Genomic DNA, 22386 nt, shown 5'->3' with positions numbered 1-22386 from the left:
TAAGGCTTTTATTATATCCGTTGATAAGCAGCCTACGAGTTGGAAAATACAAAGTGTATTTTGACAAAAAAAAAAACGATTCCGTGTATCGGCTAAAAAATTGGTATGTATATTTTGATGTTTTATTAAGATGTCAAGAGAATCATTGAATTTCTATCACCCACACAATTATACCTAAACACCTAATTTTAAACTTTCGATAAAATTTTAGTCATTTTGCATAATGCCTAGGTAAACCGTAATTTTTTAGGCAATAGTTGAGTTCATGTTTACTAATTATCACAAAAAACTATGTCAAAAAAATTCTAGAAAAATATAAGGTATATATACCCCTTAATATAAGGTATTTAAATTTTTCTTTTAAACATCACACGCGTCTATACAGGATAGATAAATAGTAGGCAGTAATGATTCATAATATAAAACAGTTTAATTTATGTTAATAAATAAAACAAGTCACGGGATTTTGATTATTTAGTGTTTGATGAGTATTTTGATCAAATTTTACATCAACTACATTCACCAAAAGTTGCTAGTGAAGAAATCAGTCTCAAATTTATTAGCATAGGCGCAGTTGGGTTCAGAGAAATCCTTCAGTACAAAGGATTGCCTATGCTCAGCCAGTTCCGAGTACTTGGATAGGGCGTCTTCCACATTCTTAAGTTTTTCTCCTTGTAACTTTTCTTTGCTTCTTGACAGCACCCAGGTGAACACTGGAAATGTTTTTTAAAAATGCGTTTAGTCAATGAAATCTGTATCTATGTCTGTCTGCTAGCCTTTCACGGCCCAACAGTTCAACCGGTTTTGATGAAATTTGGTATAGAGTTAACTCACATCCCAGGAAAGGACACAGGCTACTTTTTATCCCGGAAAATTAAAGAGTTCCCACGGGATTTTCAAAAACCTAAATCTATGCTGACCAAGTCGCGGGCATTATATAGTCTTGACTGATCTATCAATGCACAGCTCAAACTACTGGACGGTTCGGGCTGTTTGGCATGCATATAGCTATTATGATTTATGACGTACACATAAAGGATTTTAAATAAAGGATTTCTAAAGGATCGTAAATAAAGGATTTTTGAAAATTTAACTCCTAAGGGGGTAAAATAGATGTTTAACTACTAGGTGATGCCCGTGACTTCCTCTGCGTGGATTTGGGATCACGTGAGAACTCTTTGATGTCCCGGGATAAAAGTAGCCTATGTCCTTCCCCGGCATGTAAGATAACTTTGTATCAAATTTCATCAAAATCGGTTAAACTTTTGGGACGTGAAAAGTTGACAGACAGACAGACACAATTTTGCATTTATTATATTAGTATGGATATACTATGATGCTATATACCTATGGTGTTTATGTGGGCACCCAATCTTGATACATATTTTGAAAAAATTTGACTCATTGTACTGTACGATAGTGAAAAGAATGAATTTTTACCTCCCTAAAGCTTTATGTATTAAATTTCTTTGTCCGCGTGGATTTAGGTTTTGAAGATCCCGTGGGAACTCTTTGATTTTCAGGGATGAAAATATTCAAAAAATCACGTCGATTCATTGCTCTGTTGCCGCGTTATTGAAGAATAAACCAACAAACAAACACACTTCGCATTTATGATATTAAGTAGGAAGTATGATTCTCTTACAATAGTTTGAAAATAGTTACCATAATGAGTTCTAAGTTTCTTCTTCAACGTCTTGCAAGTGTAGGCAATGGCGAAGCCGTCGTAGTCCGTGGTTAATATGAAGAACGGAAACTGCAGGACTTTATCTGTAGTGTGAATAAATTAAGTTTATTATAATACTTAAAACGATACGTACTGATATGGAACTACTATACGAATTATACGTGTAATGTTCCGTAATTATGATAGTGTAACTGCAGTATAAGAAAAATCATGCAGAGTAGCTTGTAGCATAAACTTATTCCTTTATTCTAATACATGTTTTTATTTATTTGAAAATGTTACAATAAAACTTAAAGCTAGACTTAGATAATTCTGTACTAAAAAATAAGCTCGCGTGGAAGGTGCGAAGAATACTGGCTGCATTTCCGCTCTGGACCGACAAGCTGATAATTTACGCGAAAAAAGATCCAGCCCTTCTATTTGTATATCTCCATTCATTAATTTATCTTTACTGAAATCTACACATACATTACATACTATAGGTATAGTTCCTGGCAGTTAAATGGTCGCGTCTGCCCTACGATGCAAGTGCGAGCTCGAGCAGGTATTGTTCCACGCGCTCGTGTACTGTGTATGAATGTAGCACTCACACTAATGCAGATGGCGAACACGTGGTGCGACGTGCGGGCTGGTATGTTCCGCTTCCTTAGCACCGCGCGCCCCACTGACGCCTAAAATGCTATTGCTGATGCGCCTTGCGGTTAACTTCAAGAACGATTATTTAATTGGCGCGGTCAAAGAGCTCTAAGTATCCGAATGAAAAATACAAACCTCCGTCTTCATGGCTGACAATGAACTGAGCCTTGTTTGCAGCATCAAAAGTGGGATCAACTCTTGCAAAGTATGACTTCTGCGTTCTATTTCCCTGGTCCAAATCCACGTAAGTTTCCCGAAGAGTGTACCCTAGATTGTCTTCTTGGAACTCCAAAGAAGCACAGTCGTAGATGTTTCGGCCATCGCTGGCGTAACTGGCCACGTTGTACCATACTCCTGAAAACTGCAGAATACAACATGTTAAATATACTACCCACTAATACTTTATATAATAATCCATATCCATCCATACTCCATACTAATATTATAAATATGAATGTGTGTCTGTCTGTCTGTCTGCTAGCCTTTCACGGCCCAACAGTTTAACCGATTTTGATAAAATTTGACACAGAGTTAGCTTGCATCCCGGGGATGGACATTGGCTACTTTTTATCCCGGGACATCAAAGAGTTCCTACGTTCCTTCGTCCGCGTGGAATTAGGTTTTTAAAAATCTGGGAACTCTTTGATTTTCCGGGATAAAAGTAGCTTACATCACTCTCCGGGTCTTTATCTATACCCACGCAAAAAATCACGTCAATCCGTTGCACCGTTGCGACATGATTCAAGGACAAACCAATAAACCAACAAACCAACAAATAAACACACTTTCGCATTTATAATAAGGATACTGATGTTAGGATTCGTGACTGCTTTTATCTTTGTATGCCCATCAATAATAATAGTTCGAAAGATTTAGACGTCAGCTTTCAACTATAATCTATTGTTATCAATATAATTTGACCTCCGGAGCTGTACACAATCTTGTTGCTATCAGTTACACCTAGAAAAGGTTATTATAACAATGCACAATGTAAAGAAAATTAATATTATGAAGATTTTAAACCCCAGTGAGGTGGCATGACTACTGCGATAACAATTTATCAATTTTTGCTACTTTTGATTAGAAAAACTGTCTGATATCTCCTTATCCCCCTTAATGAACGAAACATTTGTTGACTATGGTATTTTAAGTTGTAGTTCTATTTCATTCTTTTAGCGAAACAAACGAGTACACTAGTCTTATTGGAACTCTTTCATTTATTCAGCTTTTCTTTCTCTAGGTTTTTCATGTTAGACCTGGTAAGAATTAAAGTTATTGATAGCCAGTTTTCTCCTTCCCACTCCTTTCAACTTAAATTTATATCTCTCCTTCCCGCAATTTGCCTTTCACCAACTCGCGCAAGGATGTTTTCGTTGATAACGTGAGTTTCCTGACCTTCCTTTTTTTCTTTGTCCAAGTCCACTGCCCAAGAGGGCCTTTTTACAGTCCCAGGCCTCCCTTCACAGAGCTATCGAATCGGTATTATGAATTACGCTTTTTGAATCGGACCAGACCAATATTATTATCAACATTTAAAAGTTGGAGTATTGAAAGGATTATACAATATACTTACTTACATAAGAATAATACAGTATGGCTTACCTTTGTATAGTCCAGATTTTCATGTATCTTCACGTCTGGACATTCGCCGGCCAATGTGAACTCTGCCCCCAGAGTGCAGGCGATAGTGAGACAAAAACAGAAAGTAAATAAAAGCATTGTGGAACAAGCAGACCGCTCGGGAGTCTCGTATGAAATGCTCAGCATCCCACGCGATAATTACACGAATGATACAACGTTTATATACGTGATTGTTGGTTAAATTGGATTCAAGGGTTTACTTATAATATGGACGTCCTTAGGTCAAGTTTTTTTTAGAATACTAACTACGTGAAACTCAAACTATTCATGACATTTTGCTCCTAAACTTTATCTTCAAGGAAGTGAGTCTTGACTGGAAGATGTGAAGCAGCTCGACTTTCAAGTATAACCGCCAATTTCAATAAGGAACTGCTAATGTGATGGCAAACATTCTGATACTTGAACATAATATGTTCAAGTATCCACACATTTTTTTAAGGAAATATTATTTTCTTAAAAATGTGTGGATTTCTTTTCTCAAACAAAGGAATGTAGGATATGGTAGATGAAACATTTACCATAGGCATAAATCAAGGGTTAAAAGCAATTCTGGTATACTGAAAATTTGGAACTCTAGTTCGCATCCGAGTTGGGTCCATTCATTTCTTTCATTCCTGGAATTGTAATGTTGTGATGTCTAAACGACACAAATAAGGTGATTAGCTACTTGGAAATTAAATTGTTTTTCATAATACATAATCTATTCGTAATAATCATAACATGGAAAATATAATTTTCAATATGTATAATGTTTTATACTAGTTATATTGCTATGTATTTTTTACAACTTTTAGGTCCCCTTTTCAACCTGGTTTAAACATCCATAATAAACTATCCATACCACCATCCATACATAATACATATCCATAAAATATGTTTGTAATATCCATAATACATGATGGTATAAATCTATATACGATCACACGAAATCGTGGTCAAACCATAAGCCTAATAAAGTTTTAGATGGATCTGCAGTAATTATGATCTCAAATGAACATGACATTGTAAGGGCCGATACAGACTGCCGAAGCTGTGATAGCCTAGTGGTTAGGACGTCCACCTTCTAATCGGAGGTCGGGGGTTCGATCCCGGGCACGCACCTCTGACTTTTCGGAGTTATGTGTGTTTTAATTAATTAAATATCACTTGCTTTAACGGTGAAGGAAAACATCGTGAGGAAACCTGCATGCCTGAGAGTCCTCCATAATGTTTTCAAAGATGTGTGAAGTCTACCAATCCGCACATGGCCAGCGTGGTAGACTATGGCCAAAACCCATCTCACTCAGAGGAGACCCGTGCTCTGTAGTGAGCCGGCGATAGGTCGATCATGATGATTGAAGATTGAGCTCCCAAGTGACAAACTCTTAGACAGTTTTGAAAATGTAAAAGTATGGGCTAAAGCTTGAGAAGACAAGTAGGATAAATGACTTACGAGATTTATTCTTAGAACGTATTTAATTATTACAAGATAACCTATGACATAAATAAATAATCATGTGCACAATTCGATGTTGTTTGTATTACTGTAGTCCCGACCACGCAGCCATGTTGAAAATAATTTCTTTTCTTATTTGTTTCAATTGTGTATTTGCTTATTTTACTCTGTCTGGTAAATGTCCAGATAAGGTCACTTTGCAAGAAGATTTCAGGCTAGCTGATGTATGTATTACAATTTTGACAATATCTAAACTCTATTCACATTTTGTAGTTTATTTTTTGTATGAAAATGTAGTCTTGTGAAAAATTTAGGGTCTTGAACTGTAGTCATAAAATGATGAGATTTTTTGTATAGTGGTAAGTAGTTTATGGGGCTAGTATAGAGATTTTTTTAAAAATCAGGATTTCTATTTATATTTAACAACAAAAAGCGAATAATGACGTCACAAGGCGTGAACGACAAATATTTTTCAAAACATAAAAATATTTTCTCGGAGAAATTACTGTTTTTTTATGTTCAAAAATTGGAAAAATGTCTTTTACGGATTGTGACGTAATTAATATTTCCGTACAGCGTGACGTTCATATTAATAAACAACATGTTTTTTTAAACTATTTTCATTACCTAATTAATGAATTCTAGATCGAGCCCCATAAACTACCGCTATACAAAACATCACATCATTTTATTACTACCTACAGTCCAAGACCCTATTTCAGTTAAATTTTCTTCTTTCGAGTACCTAAACTAAACTAAATTAACAGGTCTAAATCTAGTGCTTTCCTTTTCCGCAAGCAACATTATGAAAGGGATAGCAATAGATTTAGACGTGATATTTTAGTTTAGTTTAGAGATTGTGTACAAAGGAATTAGCAACACTGCCCAGGTGTTATCTCAGTAACATTGATACGGCTTATCTTCATTTTAAGCTATGCCAAAACGTGCTCTTTTTTCTGTCACTACAATATTTAATCCAAAATTTTCAGTTCTATGGGAAATGGTACCAGTCTTACCACTATTCCAGCGATGGTCAACAGCAGAACAACTGCTCTACTCTGGAATTGCTGACTAGACCTTCAGGAATCTATCTGAATCAGTCCAGGGTTGACCGTGGTCTGTTCCATCGGTTCAGTATCGGCAAGCTTGATATAAATCCAAGAGTGGAAAATGCTGCACGTTTGGATCTTATCTTTGCTTTCAAAAATGCTCCTCGACGATGTAAGTAAACTTTCATCATCATCATCGACCGATAGACGTCCACTGTTGGACAAAGGTCTCTTGTAGGGACTTCTACACGCCACGGTCTTGTGCTGCTAGAATCCAACGGTTCCTGCGATATATCTACATTCTACACTAGCTGATACCCCTGATTTCGTACGCGTGGATTTGATTTTCAAAAATGCCATGGGACCTCTTTGATATTCCGGGATAAAAAGTAGCATGTTCCAGGTCTTCAACCGTATCCATCCAAAAAATCAGATCAATCCGTTGCTCCGTTGCAGCGTGATTGAAGGACAAACCAACAAACAAACAGACAAACGCACTTTCACATTTATAATATAGGTAGTGATAACTCAGCGGGTTGCGAAGCTAAAGTGGCAATAGGCAAGTCGCATAGTTCGAAAAACTGATAGTGGTCGGGGTCCCAAGATGTGAGATGGCGACCTCACACCGGAAAGTGCAGCGCTAGAAGAAAAAACTACTATTTTCTATTCTATTCTGTTCCTAACTTACCAGTTCAATATCATTCAGGTGTTTATTTTAATGTTTTGTTATTTTCTAGTAAAAACAAGAAGATATCCCTTCCATATACTGGCGACTAACTACAACTATTACGCTACAGTTTACACCTGCGAGTATAGCCCGCTTATTGATAAGCATTTTAGTAAGTTCTTCTTCTCTAATATATGAATGTGTCCAGATCATATTAACATGTTATAAAAATGTTGATGCATTCCACGTCCACAATTTTTAACACTGTTACATTGTTGTGTCATATAACTATGGTCTGGAACCACCTTTTGAATAATTTTCAAAACAGCATTCTTTAAATTCTAATCAGAGAAAGTGACTGAAACCGTTAACCAGCGCAAGTATACCTCTCGTATCGAGAGTTAGTTATATTTTTGTTCCGTTTGTCCATGAGACCATGGAGTGCTACAATTTTTTTGCGAGACCTTTCACGGGACATAATTGCCTTATGGTGACAGAAGAGCCTGCTCATTTTTTGCGCAAACGATCGGTCTGGCTGTCCAGCGTGAAAATGCAGGGCACCATTTCGGGCGGGCATGATTTGTACAGTAATTAGACAAGACTAGCCTTAAATTTTATTGTACTATCTAAATATTATAAAAGGGAAAAGGCGACTGACTGACTGGTCTATCAACGCACAGCTCAAACTACTGGACGGATCGGGCTGAAATTTGGCATGCAGATAGCTATTATGACGTAGGCATCCGCTAAGAAAGGATTTTAGAAAATTCAACCCCTAAGTGGGTGAAGTAAGGGTTTGAAGTTTGTGCAGTTCACGCGGACGAAGTCACAAGTATAAGCTAGTTTTCAATAAATAAAATATTTGATTATTGTTTCTTTACAGTTTACGTTTGGATTCTATCCCGGAACCCAATTTTAAACGATGTTTCAAAGGAATTAGCGATAAAACCCCTGAACCAAATCGGGGTGGACTCTTCTAAGCTGGTTAAAGACGATCAAAGCAAATGTGTTCCGAAATACTACGAAGATGTGCCAACAGAACCTATGACTTTTAGATTCCCCGTGCCGATTTAAAATGAAGAATAATAAAGTTAAGAATAATAAAATCAATTTAGTGAACAGTGAAGGAGGCACTCTCCTATAAAAACAACTTTAGTAATTTATTATTTCAAAATTATATTCAGCTTAAAGACAAAAATTTATTTATCTACCTCTAGTATATATTCCTTGTCGTTTTAAGGGAATTCATCAGTTGGAAAGAAAGATGGAAAGAAAGAAAACTTTTTTATTGGATCACTACAATCAACAATACAATGAACACTACAATCGTTATATATTATATACAGTTGGCAGCTGGTTCCACAATAATTTGCATCATTGTGATTATTATAAACCGATAGACGTCCACTGCTGGAAATAAGTCTCTTGTAGGGACACACGCCACGGTTTTGCGCTCCTTGATTCCACCGGCTCCCTGCGACTCGTTTGATATCGTCTGTCCATCTAGTGGGAGATTTTCCTACACTGCCCTTTCTAGTACGAGGTCGCTACTTTGGGACCGTTGGGGTCTATCGGATTTTCGAACTATGTTCTCTGCCCATTGCCACTTCAGCCTCGTAACTCGCTATGTCGGTTATTCTAGTTCTCCTACGGATCTCCTCATTTCTGATTTGATAAAGTAGATAAACTCCAAGCATAACTATCTCCAATTTGGATGTAAATAGCTAATCATATAACCTAGATTATTAGAAGGTATCTAGCCTAGGTTCCAATTAACGAGGTTTAATAATATAACCTAGATTATTAGAAGGTACCTAGCCTAGGTTCCAATTAACGAGGTTTAATAATATAACCTAGATTATTAGAAGGTACCTAGCCTAGGTTCCAATGAACGAGTTTTTGATTAGTACATTAATTAGTACCTACCGTGAACAGAAAAGAGAAGGTAATAGAAAATCCGTCAAGTGCGAGTCGGAATCGCACTCGAAAGGTTCCGTTGCATCGTACAAGAAATTACGCTTTAAAAAAAACAGTTTTATTGTGGCCATTTTGAAATTTTTAATATATTTTGTTGTTATAGCGGATCTACTTATTACGGTTCACGAGATACATCCCGCCGATAATAGGGTCCCGTCAGTACCTTTTGGGTACGGAACCAAATAAAATGATGCTGAGCTTTTTAAAATCCTTTGTTTATTTATAAGAGAACAAAGTGTTACGGTCCGTCTGAGTGTCGTTATTGTAAATTGCCTGCACATGCGCCGTCCAGTGGTAACTGCAGAGTTCCTCCGAATGATTCACCGTCTCCAAGTAGGACAGGCTGAGCCCAGGTATCACTTTCAACTCCTTGTACGCACTATCTAGTGTCTCGGGAGGCAACGTCGTATTCCTTGATAGAATCCACGCCAGGACTGTAAGTAACAAGCAATAATAAAACAGTCAAAAAAGAACTGCCCTGCCATATTGAATTTTTGTCAAAAAACCGGCCAAGTGCGAGTCAGACTCGCCCACCAAGGGTTCCGAACTACAGTCGTATTTTTGCACGATAAATCAAAACCTATTATGCACTAGCTGATACCCGCGACTTCGTCCGCGTGGAATTAGGTTTTTTAAAAATCCCGTGGGAACTCTTTGATTTTCCGGAATAAAAAGTAGTCTATGTCACTTTGCAGGTCTTTATCTATACTCATGCAAAAAATCACGTCAATCCGTTGCACCGTTGCGGCGTAATTGAAGGACAAACCAACAAACCAACAAACAAACACACTTTCGCATTTATAATAAGGGTACTGATAACAATAAATAAAAATCTGTTTTTGAATATAAAGGTGATATAATATGATATAATATGATATAATATGATACCTACTCTACTTGGTAAAGATATCTAACTTTAAAAATTGAAAATAATTATTGGTTCATGAACACATTAAAATTTTTTTGTGTGATGTACCACAAATTCACAGTTTTTGGATTTTATTCCCTTACTTGTGCTAAAAGACCTACCTACCTACCAAATTTCATGATTCTAGGTAAACGGGAAGGACCCTATAGGTTTTCTTGACAGACCCGACCGTCTGACCGTCGTGTCTGTCAAGACAGATAGACAACGAAGTGATCCTATAAGGGTCCCTTTTTCCTTTTGAGGTACGGAACCCTAAAAAATTAATAAACTGCCCTGCGATATTGAATTTTTGACAAAAAATTGTAGCCAATGTCACTCGGAATAATGTAACGATAGGCTACTTGACTCATATCTAATTTCGTCCAATAAATGATAATGTATTATAGTATTTTGCTTAAGACAACGAAATATATCAATAACAATTATTAAAAACGCAGGATGGATATATAAATCCAATTTAAAAAAATACAGTTTTTATTTTTATTTGAAACTCAGAAAACGCTGTCAGCCATGATGTGACGTCATTAAATATGTAAACAAACAAATGTCATCCCTATTGACTAACGTAGTATCCATATATATAAAATTTCAAGTCCTGACTAACTTATATATCAACGCACAGCCTAAACATCTAAACGGCTGGTTCTAGATACATGAAATTTGGTGGGTGTGTTCTTTGTAGGTAAAGAGAAGGTATCCACTAGGAAAGGATTTTTTGAAATTCCACCCCTGAGTGGGTTAAATGGGGGTTTGAAATTTATGAAGTCCACGCGGGCGAAGTCACGAGCATAAGCTAGTTTTTATATATTTCTAAAAACTCATAGTAAACGTAAAAAATTATCGTTTTCTCTTTATAAATTGAATAAGTTATTAAGTAAGACTTACAACAAAGTGATCTTTGCAAAAATAAATTTGGGTTGCAGTCGTTAGTGATATTATAGGATCCCTTTAAGCAAGTCTTCGCGTGTTACGTATATTTATTTCACTGGGCACTCTAATCCACAACTTTCCTGTGGTCTTTATCGATGCGTTTTTATATTCTCGGATGATACAATAACGATAATTACTATATTTTTCATGTAAACTAGTATAGAAGTCATGTTTATTAAACTTTGGTAGGTTATGCTGTTGTTTACAAATGCATGACGTCAGAGCACAGATAATCTATCGGCCAAACATGGCCGACAGTGTTTTCACCTGTCTAAGAAAAATATATTTTTAAATTAAAGTTTTACGGTTTTTAGGGCGCAAAAAAATATAGTGTTAATTTTTTTGATCTAATAGGACAAATATTAACCATTTAAGACCTACTTAAAAAAAGTGTCAACTAGCCTATTCTAACGGTACACCGTACATCAAAATAATGATCAGGCATTTAGAAGTTATGGTGAATCATATTCACGATTCACCATAACTTCCAAATGCTATCTATCAAAGGAACTCACATACATACACACATACATATCTACCTATCTGAACCCTGAAAATATTAGTTACCTACATTCCTTTTTTAGGCAGTCGTGTAAAAAAATCTGTCACATCTTTCCACGAATCTAAGAAGATAGCAAATTAGATTTGAGATAGACTATTTTACTTCTTTAAGGATTGAATTTTCAAAAATGCCTTCTTAGTGGATGCCTATGTCGTAATAGCTATCTGCATGCCAAATTTCAGCCCAATCCGCCCGGTAGTTTCAGCTGTATGTTGATGCCTGACTGAATGACTGACTGACTGATCTATCAACGCACAGCTCAAACTAATGGACGGATCAGGCTGAAATTTGGCATGTAGATAGCTATTATGACGTAGATATCCGCTAAAAAGATTTTTAAAAATTCAATCCCTAAGGGGGTAAAATAGGAGTTTTGTAAATTTGTATATATAATATATATAGTATATATATACTTATAATACTAGATGAGGCCGGCGACTTCGCCTATGTGAACTACTCAAATTTATATATATATCCATTTCACTCCATTTGTATCCGCGTGGACTACACAAATTTCAACTTTCATCCCCTTAGGGGTTGAATTTTCAAAAATTCTTTCTTAGCGGATGCCTACGTCGTAAAAGCTATCTGTATGCTAAATTTCAGCCCGATCCGTCCTGTAGTTTGAGCTGTGCGTTGATAGATCAGTCAGTCAGTCAGTCAGTCACCTATTCTTTTTTTATATTTGTTTAGATTATAATTGAGTGATACTGTTCTACGCTATACGTACCATATTTTATGTTTATCAGCTGATTATGTTTGCATCCATACACAACAGCATAATTTGTATAATCAGTCCATAATATTGACAGGGGAATACCGACTGGATCTGAAATATAAAAAAAGTTGTGGTTTAAGGGTTTTTTTAAATATAGATAGCGAGCAAACGAGCACGTGGGTCACCTGATGTTAAGTGATTACCGCCGCACATGAACATTTGCAGCACCAGAGGAACCGCCGATGCGTTGCCAGCCTTTTAGGAATTTGTTGGTCCGCCCCTTGAATAACCCCATGTTGTAATCTAGTGGGTTTACCGCAAAAGGAAAAAGGAACCCTTATAAGATCACTTTGTTGTCTGTCTGTCTGCCTGACCGTCTTCCCGTCGTGTCTGTCAACAAAACCGATAGGGTACCTACTTCCCGTTGACCTAGAATCATGAAATTTGATACGTAGGTAGGTAGGTCTTATAGCATAAGTTAAAAAAAAAAGTTATAATATTATATTTTTTAAGGTTTTAGTTTTAGTTTTAATTTTTAAGATGTTCACTTTTAGACTAGTATCTTTTAGTTAGTATTTAACATTAGACATAGTTTAGTTAAGAAATAAATCCGAAAACCGTGAATGATATGAATTGATAAAATTATCACGTCATTTATCATTTCAACAACAGTTTCAACGCACCCTAAGTTTCAGTTAAAACGAGACCGATTTATGTCAGCGATATAACAGTTCTTTTAACAAGTTCGTTCTATAGATCTCAGCCTTAAAATTAAAACCACTAGACTTTCACTGCTTTTACTAGCCTATCGCCGCTTTTTAATATTAACATAATAATCTAAAATAATGTTTAGGTACATTTATCAACTGAAACATTTTAATAGATTACAATTTACAATCATTATATTTTATGGATATCACAGATAATATGACACATATTATAATAGCAATGATTAAAACATGGAATTTGCGATAAGAAGACCTGAACTAGAGCACTGAGTCAGTAGATTAAATACTAAGTATCTACTAGGCTGTTGCCCGCGACTTAATCTGCTTGGATTTAGGTTTTAATGGGTTTTACTATGGGAGCTCCTTGATTTTTTAGTATATTATGCCTATGTTACTGTCCAGGTCAATCCGTTGTTCCGTTGCGGCATGATTGGAGGAGAAACCAACGACTAAGAGCCAGCGCGTGCCAGACCTTCATTATTTTGTAAAAGCTGAAAGTTTATCTGCGTATAGTCGCAGTAGGTGGACGGAACATATCAAATGAGTTGCAGGGAGTTACTTTATTCAGGCGCGCAAGACCATGGCGTGTGGAACCCTAGATCCGCAAAAGAGATCTATCCCAACAGTTCACGTCTATCGGTTGACTACAATGACTAGAAGTGACTGAACAAACTCGAAATATTTTTTAATACATATCAAAAATTGCGTCACTGGCAGCAAGCGAAACCGTGGCCTAGTGGTCAAGGCGTCGGGCGGGAACCCAGAAGACGCAGGTTCGAGTCCTGCCAGTTCCGCAATTTTTGATAGGTATGTATTAAAAAGTGTAGGTAAAAACACAAACATAAAAATTATAAAAATATAGAAGACTACTAACCTATATTATTCTTTGGTATAACTAATACAGCCTCGTCTCCCGGCGCATAGGTAGTGTTCATATGTAATACGTATTCGACGCCTTTTTGAATGGATCTGTGCTGGATCTCAATCGTCCTTCCGCACTGTTGGACAAGCTTATAAGTGCATTGTCCGTACTGTTCGTACCATGATGGGATATGTTGTATTGTGTACCATTTGCCTAGAAACTGTAAAAAACAATCGATGATATTTTATTATTTTGAGAATTTCTCTTTATTTTTACGAATCCTCTTTTGGGCAATTTTAATAAAAGTTATCCATATAAACCTATCCAATTCGCAATTATACTACACTAGCTTATGCTCGCAACAACAACAAAGTCCGCGTGGACTACATAAATTTCAAACCCCTATTTCACCCCCTTAGGGGTTCAATTTTCAAAAACCCTTTCTTAGCGGATGTCTACGTCATAAAATAGCTATCTGCATGCCAAATTTCAGCCCGATCCGTCCAGTAGTTTGAGCTGTGCGTTGATAGATCAGTCAGTCAGTCACCTTTTCCTTTTATATATTTAGACTAGCTGATGCCCGCGACTTCGTCTGCGTGGAATTAGGTTTTTGAGAATCCCGTGGGAACTCTTTTATTTTCCGGGATAAAAAGTATGCCTATGTCACTCTGCAGGTCTTTATCTATACCCATGCAAAAAATCACGTCAATCCGTTGCATCGTTGCGACGTGATTGAAGGACAAACCAACAAACCAACAAACCAACAAACCAATAAACCAACAAACCAACATACAAACACACTTGTCGCATTTATAATAAGGGTACTGATTTCTTTGTATGTTAATAAGCTGTGATAGGTTAGGTCATCCGCCTTCTAATCGGTACAATTCTACTGTAGTTATGCCCTTGAGGTAAGATGGCAAGAATACTGGTACCATTTACGCGCTGATTAACCAACCTTACACTATTGTCTTCTTTTTCTTTATGCGTCTCTTCAGGACTAAAGGACAGCAGTCAGTTTTGTAAAGTTTTTCTTGTCCATGACTAGATGGAAAAGTTCTACAACTATTTTTATTCCAATCCACTCTTAAATTTCGTAACTAAGTATAACCTCTTACCACCCGACTCTTTCTTGAGATGTTACCCATCATTTTTAGGGTTCCGTACCTCAAAAGGAAAATCGGAACCCTTATAGGATCACTTTGTTGTCTGTCTGTCTTCTGTCTGTCTGTCTGTCTGTCTGTCTGTCTGTCTGTCTGTCTGTCGGTCTGTCAAGAAACCTGCAGGGTACTTCCCGTTGAAGAGAAAGAATAGAATCATGAAATTTGGCAGGTAGGTCTTATAGCTGACATTGGGGGAAAAATCTGAAAACCGTGAATTTGTAGTTACATCACACAAAAAAAAAATTGTTGTCATGAACTAATAATTAGTATTTTCAATTTTCGAAGTAAGATAACTATATCAAGTGGGCTATCATATGAAAGGTCTTCATCTGTACATTCTAAAACAGATTTTTATTGATTTTTATGCATTATACTTTTTGAATTATCGTGCAAAATGTCGAAAAAATACGACTATAGTACGGAACCCTCATTGCGCGAGCCTGACTCGCACTTGGCCGGTTTTTGTAAGAGCCGTGATAGCTTAGTGGTTACGACCTCCGCCCCCTATTCGTCGAGGGTTCGATCCCTCTAACTTTTCGGAGTTATGTGCGTTTTAAGTAATTAAATATCACTTGCTCTAACGGTGAAGGAAAACATCGTGAGAAAACCTGCATGCCTGAGAGTTCTCTATAATGTTCTCAAAGGTGTATGAAGTCTACCGATTCGCACATGGGCAGACCCTGCTCTCTCTGAGAGGAGACCCGTTTTCTGTAGTGAGTCGGCGATGGGTTAGTTAAGTAGATCTTCTCTCTCATTTCCAAATACAAATCCAAAATTACTATATAAACAGCACTCACTTTTTCAATCTCAAAGTATTCCATTGTTTTGACATCTTCACAGTCTCCGAAAAAAATCTCTTGCCCACGACATAATACATGAAAACTTAGAACAACTGCTACAAAAACATAATGTTTACTCATTTTACGATGTATTCAGAATACTTTACGTTTACTCTTAAATTGTTATGCGATCCAAGATTAGCTTATCAGTACCCGTAGTACAAGATTTTACGTCTCACCAAACCAAACCAAATTCGAGAGTCGAAATACTTCCGCGTTACAGTAAACTGGATCTTAATTGCCTTGTTTTAAAGCTCAAGTTTGTCTACACTTCTACAGCCAGCGCTCCAAGCGGAAACATTGCGAAATTAAAATCAGTGGCATTGAATATTTGACTTCAATTCAATGCTGTTTAGGTCCATTTTACTGTAACGCGGAAGTATTTCGACTCTCGAATTTGGTTTGGTTTGGTGAGACGTAAAATCTTGTACTACGGGTACAGATACGCGTCTTGTATTATTGATATCGAATTGAGATTTATGTTGCCCATAACTTGGGAGAGGTTTATCTTCTAATAGTTTAAGAGACGGTATCATCAGAAGCTACATTGGCGTAGTCTAGGAGTAGATAAATTTGGTATTTGGCTCCAATTTTTTATTAAGTACTTTATTATAAACTAGGATAAAAATAATGACGAAAACTGAAAAAAACTAATTAAATCGATCAAATAACAAAAAGTTATAAGCATTTAAATATTTCTAATTAGACAGAGATAACGATATAGAATTATGACGTCATTGTGACTAATGCCATAGTAGCTTCGTGCGGTTTCATACAAATTTTCGTTTTACGAGAAAGGGATAGAAGAGCCTCCCACTCTAAAATTAAAATGTCTGTAACTTTGTAAATCTTTGTTGGATTTTAATATTTTTTTCAGCGTACGTCATTAATTTAGCTTTGTTTATAATAAAGTAATAATATTAATCAAATTCAAAAGTAGTAAAATACCCAATTCCTGACCAGAGCGGGGTGTTCCGCTAACCCATTGTCTAATACTGTATGATAGCTACCGAGCTCATTTGACATTGATTGGTTCTAAATTGCTCATTGAGTTAGATTAGAGTCAGATCAGTCATGAAGGCTTGTCAAGCTTCATCATCATGATCAACCCATAACCGGCTCACTACAGAGCACGGTTCCCCTCTCAGAGTGAGAAAGGTTTTGGCCATAGTCTAACACGCTGGCCATGTGCGTATTGGTAGACTTCACACACCTTTGAGAACATTATGGAGAACTCTCAGGCATGCAGGTTTCCTCACGATGTTTTCCTTCACCGTTAAAGCAAGTGATTTTTAATTACTTAAAACACACATAACTCCGAAAAGTTAGAGGTGCGGGCCCGGGATCGAACCCCCGACCTCCGATTAGAAGGCGGACGTCCTAACCACTAGGCTATCACAACTTTTTAACCTTGCTTGTCAAGCTTGCAGTTATAATATGTAATTATATCCTAACTATCATCAAACTCTTGTTCTGAACCATCGCATTGGAGATAGTCATCTCTAATTGAAACTGGAATAAAAAGAGAAGAAGAAACTAAAAAAATATGAGATAAACTGAAGAGAAAGGAGGAAAGACCGAAAGGATAGAATCTAAACTCTACTGTGTAGAAGTTATTGATAAAAACATCAGACCCGTAACTAAAACCAGATTATATCCTGTAAGTATATCATACTATATCTGTTAGAAAGATTCGGCAGAATAACATAATTTTTGTAAGACAAAATATTCCAGAGACAAGCTTGTAGCTCCTACCTTCCGCCTCAGGAAAGTCCAAAAGTCATTTGTGGGTATGGGTATTACCTTTTATAATAAAATTCCGCTAACTATTTTGGACTTACCTTAGCACAAGTTTAAAAAATCTATTAAAAATATGCTCCTGAAAAAAGCATATTACACAATTGAAGATTATCTAAATGATAAAAGAGCGTGGATTTGACCTGCAGCTCGTTCCAGAAACGCACAAGACTGCAAATACTATTTTATACATGGCATAATCTTGTACCTATATCAAATATTTGAAAAGAGCAACCGCCGAGTTTCTTGCTGGTTCTTCTCGGTAGGAAAGGCATTCCTAACCAGTGGTAGATGCATCCGACTATTCGTAAGTGCTTGTAAAAGTTTATACGAATAAAAAAGATTTTTATTTATTTTATTTTTATTTTCTTTTATCAAGGGTTTCATACAATTCAAACATCTTCTGTTTTCAAGTTAAATAAGTACCTAAGATCACTTTTTTTGTTCAATTGTAAACAAAAATCATTACAATACTAACGGAAAATTCGCTTTACTTTTTAACTACGGAAGTTCCTAATTACTTGCCTAAAAAAACGTTATAAATGTAACAACTTTTTGCATCCGATCTTAGTTTGCTTGTAACTGTTAGCGACGTTGCTGTGACAAAGTTCTAAAATGTTCTGCTTTTTGCTGTTAGCACTTTCTGTTTTTGAGGTTGAAAGTGTTACTCGCAATGCTAGCTGTCCCATTGTTAGGCCTAGGGAGCTGGATTTATTTGAGGTGAGCCTGATGAATTTTAATTTTTACTCATTCGAAGATTAAAAACATGTACTAAGTACCATCAGAAGAAAATTAAATTCAATTCATTATCATCATCATCAACCGATAGACGTCCACTGCTGGACATAGGTCTCTTGTAGGGACTTTTACACGCCACGGTCTTGCGCCGCCTGAATCTAGCGGCTCCCTGCGACTCGTCTGATGTCGTCCGTCTACCTAGTGGGGGTCTTCCAACGCTGCGTCTTCCGGCGCGAGGTTGCCATTCCAGCACCTTGGGACCCCAACGTCTATCGGTTTTTTTCGAACTATGTTACGAGGTTTTAGTTTCGCCTGAATACATATCCATAAAACGATATTTTAAATAGCCTAGCAGAATTAATCCATAATATAAATGCGAAAGTGTGTCTGTCTGTCCGTCTGTCTGCTAGCTTTTCACGGCCCAACAGTTTAACAGATTTTGATGAAATTTGGTACAGAGTTAGCTTACATCCCGGGGAAGGACAATTAGGTAAGAAGAAGAATTATTAATCCCGGAAAATTAAGTAGATATTTGAAAAACCTATATCCACGCGAATGAAGTCGCGGGTATCATCTAGTTACTTATGTTTTAATAATTCTGGCGTCTTTTTCTAGCTCGATGGTAAATGGTACCTAGCAGCCGTGGCCACAGACATGAACATGCAAGGCGACTGCGCTATGGTGGTATTCAGCCATAAGAACACCAACACCACAGACGTCTCTATAAGCTGGATTGTCAACAACACTGCCAGCTATTTCAATGGATCTGTCGCACTTACTAGTAATATCAATGGAGATGATTTCTTGATGGTTACTTATACTGGTAATAAATTTTGCTTTCTAGGGTTTCTTCCGTACCTCAAAAGGAAAAAAGGAACCCTTATAGGATCACTTTGTTGTCTGTCTGTCCGTCTGTTTGTCGAGCCTGTCAAGAAAACCTATAGAATACTTCCCATACTTATACTTTTCATGATTCTAGGTAAACACCAAGAATCATGTGTCATCATGGTAAGTGATTATGCAATCTAAGATGGATGCGAACGAACCTGGAAGGGGTATGGCAGTTTTATTAAACCCATGCCCCTTTGGTTTCTACACAGCATCATACCGGAACGCTAAATCGCTTGGCGGCACGTCTTTGCCGGTAGGGTGGTGACTAGCTAGACAGCTGAAGCCTTCCACCAGACCAGACCAGAAATTTAGAAATTATAAAATTCGAAACCCCTGCAAGGAATCGAACCCGGGACCTCCCACTAATAAGACCACAGTGCTTACCATTGCGCCAGGGAGGTCGTCAAAAACGCGGTCTCCACTCCAGAACACGTCTGCCCCAGCTGCCATCGGTTCTGGCGTGGCCTGCCCACTGCTACTTCAGTTGGCTAATCCATATTTAAGTATTATTTAAAAATTGAAGTATCTAATACGGTATTTGACAGCTAGTCAAATCAGCAACTTTTTATCAAACGTCAAAACGCGCGCTTAGTATGCGAGATCCTATGAAATAGTGTGTGACGTCACAATCATTTGACGTGCTTTTTTTAGTTTAATCGATAATTTAAAATGGTTGTTACACTTAAAACCAACAAAGAACGTGGATTTTACGTATTTTGGAAGACCCTGTATTAAAAATCACTGAGAAATAATTTATTTTTGATGTAGTCAAAATACCCAATTGGTAAATACTTAAAATATTGTCTGTTACAGATAAAAAAACTGAAACTTACTCAGTGTTGGATGTGGACTACGAACACTACGCTGTGATTTTTGCGTGCTACGATGATCCTGATGGGAATAGCAGTAGTTGTAAGTATTTTATCTACTCTTCTAAATATATAAAAAGAAAAGGTGACTGACTGACTGATCTATCAACGTACAGGTCAAACTACTGGATGGATCGGGCTGAAATCTGGCATACTGTACCCGTAGTATAAGATTTTACGTCTCACCAAACCAAACCAAATTCGAGAGTCAAAATACTTCCGCGGTACAGTAAACTGGATCTTAAACGTCTTGTTTTAAAGCTCAAGTTTGTCTACACTTCTACAGCCAGCGCTCCAAGCGGAAACATTGCGAAATTAAAATCAGTGGCATTGAATATTTGACTTCAATTCAAGGCTCTTTAGGTTCATTTTACTTTGATGTTATTGTGTTTCGACTCTCGAATTCTAGCAACGTTTGGTGAGACGTAAAATCTTATACTACGGGTACAGATAGCTATTATGACGTAGGCATCCGTTAAGAAAGGATTTTTGAAAATTCAACCTCTGAAGGGGTGAAATAGGGGTTTGAAATTTGTGTAGTCCACGCGGACGAAGTCGCGAGCATAAGTTAGTGGTCAATAAGTATATGGTCTTGTTTAAATTAGTTTCACGGGTTTTCCGTAATATGGCGAGGTGTTTTATTTTTCACTGGTCAGGCTTTGCGTTTCAGTGCGCTTGACCTCCACTGATGCATAAAATTGGAATGCCTTGAAAATCTTCCATTACTTACTTTTTCTAGATACTGATGCTTCAAATCATTGTGTCCATAGAAAACAATCGATTCATTTAAAAAAAGCGAGTCAGGCTCGCGCAATGAGGGTTTCGTACTACAGTCGTATTTTTTCAACGTTTTGCACGATAATTCAAAAACTATGATACATAAAAATAAATAAAAATCTGTTTTAGAATGTACAGGTGAATAACTTTCATATTATGATACCCCACTTGATATAGTTATCAAAAATTCTTCAAAAGTAGCTTCGAAAATTGAAAATACTAATTAGTAGGTAGTTCATGACCACAATTTAATTTTTTTTTGTGATGTAACCACATTCACGGTTTTCAGATTTTTCCCCTAATGTCTGCTATAAGACCTACCTGCCAAATTTTATGATTCTAGGTCAACGGGAAGAACCCTGTAGGTTTCTCGACAGACAACAAAGTGATCCTATAAGGGTTCCGTTTTTCCTTTTGAGGTACAGAACCCTAAAAATGACGTCAAACTGTTCTTGCAGATGAGCTGTGGAAACTAACTCGCTCACCGCACCTGAAGAAGACGGATGCATTGAAACTGGACCAAGCTGTAGGCAACTACAGCCTCCAGTCCACCCCGTTCATGTTTTTCAATAACACGGAAGATTCTTGTCGGATCAACGCTGGGAATCATTTGAACCCTGCGGCCTTAGTTATGACGTCAGCTGCTGCTATTACTTTGTTTAGACGTCTTTATTGAAAAAGTTTTCAAAAAATGTATCATCATCATCATCATCATGATTATCATTACAGTTTGTACTAGATGATTTCTTGAAAAATTGGTGTTAATAGTTATTTTTATATACGCTAAAAATATCAGAAAATTGTAAGATTTTTCTTTAAATAAATTCTATTAGAAGGAATTCTAAGTTCAAAAAGTCAATTTCACCAAAGTTGTAAATAGTTGATAGTAGTTCTTTGTAACCGTCGTCGATGCGTAATTAACTACCTACTTTTTGGGTGATGATGCGCCATAACTCTACGTTTTGTTTAAATTTGATGCAAAGACTTATTGATTTGGACCATTTTACTGTACCAAAGATCATTAATTTTTTTCTTTTCTATTTTAATTTTGCAGCATCTATATTTTATGTATCTTTGTAAGTTATAGTTATCTCAAAATAGTTTTTTTTTAAATTTCACCTAATATTATTTTTTGTAAATTGAATTATTATTAATTTTATATAGGTAGGTACAAATTATAATAAGTGTTTTAAATTCAAATAAATTATGGGTGTACCTACTTAATAATATAAGTAAGTCAAGCTGTTTAATATACTTAGTATGTAATGTAGATAATTATGAGGGTTTAAATTTTAACGATCATTTAAATTTATTGTATTTTTAAGAAAATTTAGATAGATCACGAGGCATTATTAAAAAAATAGTTTATAAAGATTTCAGCCAACATTAGAAGAATGCCATCTAGCATTTAGCTGGCGAACTACGTGAGTTTCAAGAGCGACTACCTACATCACCATGTGTCTGAAGTTGAACTCAAAATAAAGTTTTTGAA

At 36.6% G+C, this 22386-nt stretch overlaps 4 protein-coding genes across 4 annotated transcripts; 2 read left to right on the top strand and 2 right to left on the bottom strand.

Annotated features, from left to right (window-relative positions):
- Nucleotides 1–411: 411 nt before the first annotated feature.
- LOC117990377 (lopap-like) lies at nt 412–4113 on the bottom strand. The gene is made up of 4 exons (XM_034977810.2): nt 3926–4113; nt 2459–2684; nt 1666–1770; nt 412–713 (listed from the first exon to the last, which is right to left on the bottom strand). Exons 1-4 carry the CDS (start codon nt 4088–4090, stop codon nt 520–522), a joined length of 690 nt encoding a protein of 229 aa, XP_034833701.1. The 5' UTR covers nt 4091–4113; the 3' UTR covers nt 412–519.
- A 1343-nt stretch (nt 4114–5456) lies between these two features.
- Nucleotides 5457–8312, top strand: LOC117990378 (insecticyanin-A-like). The gene is made up of 4 exons (XM_034977811.2): nt 5457–5623; nt 6389–6620; nt 7186–7287; nt 7999–8312. Exons 1-4 carry the CDS (start codon nt 5459–5461, stop codon nt 8187–8189), a joined length of 690 nt encoding a protein of 229 aa, XP_034833702.1. The 5' UTR covers nt 5457–5458; the 3' UTR covers nt 8190–8312.
- An 849-nt stretch (nt 8313–9161) lies between these two features.
- LOC117990382 (apolipoprotein D-like) lies at nt 9162–15958 on the bottom strand. Its single transcript, XM_034977815.2, has 4 exons — nt 15781–15958; nt 13833–14040; nt 12243–12341; nt 9162–9526 (listed from the first exon to the last, which is right to left on the bottom strand). Exons 1-4 carry the CDS (start codon nt 15901–15903, stop codon nt 9309–9311), a joined length of 648 nt encoding a protein of 215 aa, XP_034833706.1. The 5' UTR covers nt 15904–15958; the 3' UTR covers nt 9162–9308.
- Nucleotides 15959–18153: 2195 nt separating this feature from the next.
- Nucleotides 18154–21580, top strand: LOC117990379 (uncharacterized). Its single transcript, XM_034977812.2, has 4 exons — nt 18154–18339; nt 18973–19180; nt 20062–20160; nt 21353–21580. Exons 1-4 carry the CDS (start codon nt 18235–18237, stop codon nt 21568–21570), a joined length of 630 nt encoding a protein of 209 aa, XP_034833703.1. The 5' UTR covers nt 18154–18234; the 3' UTR covers nt 21571–21580.
- The last annotated feature ends 806 nt before the right edge of the window (nt 21581–22386 follow it).

Source organism: Maniola hyperantus, chromosome 18 (assembly GCF_902806685.2).
Source record: "Maniola hyperantus chromosome 18, iAphHyp1.2, whole genome shotgun sequence".
Lineage (NCBI taxonomy): Eukaryota > Metazoa > Arthropoda > Insecta > Lepidoptera > Nymphalidae > Maniola > Maniola hyperantus.
Note: the sequence above shows the minus strand (reverse complement) of the source record. Positions and strands in the feature narration are given on the sequence as shown.

Excerpts from the sequence above, each read along its gene's own strand:
- LOC117990382 (XM_034977815.2), bottom strand. The coding sequence starts at position 15,903 with ATGAGTAAACATTATGTTTTTGTAGCAGTTGTTCTAAGTTTTCATGTA. Across the intron at positions 14,041-15,780 it reads AATACTTTGAGATTGAAAAA|TTTCTAGGCAAATGGTACAC; the intron begins GTGAGTGCTGTT and ends TGTTTTTTACAG. Across the intron at positions 9,527-12,242 it reads GCTGATAAACATAAAATATG|TCCTGGCGTGGATTCTATCA; the intron begins GTACGTATAGCG and ends TGTTACTTACAG.
- LOC117990377 (XM_034977810.2), bottom strand. The coding sequence starts at position 4,090 with ATGCTGAGCATTTCATACGAGACTCCCGAGCGGTCTGCTTGTTCCACA. Across the intron at positions 1,771-2,458 it reads TGTCAGCCATGAAGACGGAG|ATAAAGTCCTGCAGTTTCCG; the intron begins GTTTGTATTTTT and ends TTCACACTACAG. Across the intron at positions 714-1,665 it reads GAAACTTAGAACTCATTATG|TGTTCACCTGGGTGCTGTCA; the intron begins GTAACTATTTTC and ends AAACATTTCCAG.
- LOC117990378 (XM_034977811.2), top strand. The coding sequence starts at position 5,459 with ATGTGCACAATTCGATGTTGTTTGTATTACTGTAGTCCCGACCACGCA. Across the intron at positions 6,621-7,185 it reads CAAAAATGCTCCTCGACGAT|TAAAAACAAGAAGATATCCC; the intron begins GTAAGTAAACTT and ends GTTATTTTCTAG. Across the intron at positions 7,288-7,998 it reads GCTTATTGATAAGCATTTTA|TTTACGTTTGGATTCTATCC; the intron begins GTAAGTTCTTCT and ends GTTTCTTTACAG.
- LOC117990379 (XM_034977812.2), top strand. The coding sequence starts at position 18,235 with ATGTTCTGCTTTTTGCTGTTAGCACTTTCTGTTTTTGAGGTTGAAAGT. Across the intron at positions 19,181-20,061 it reads CTTGATGGTTACTTATACTG|ATAAAAAAACTGAAACTTAC; the intron begins GTAATAAATTTT and ends TGTCTGTTACAG. Across the intron at positions 20,161-21,352 it reads TGATGGGAATAGCAGTAGTT|ATGAGCTGTGGAAACTAACT; the intron begins GTAAGTATTTTA and ends CTGTTCTTGCAG.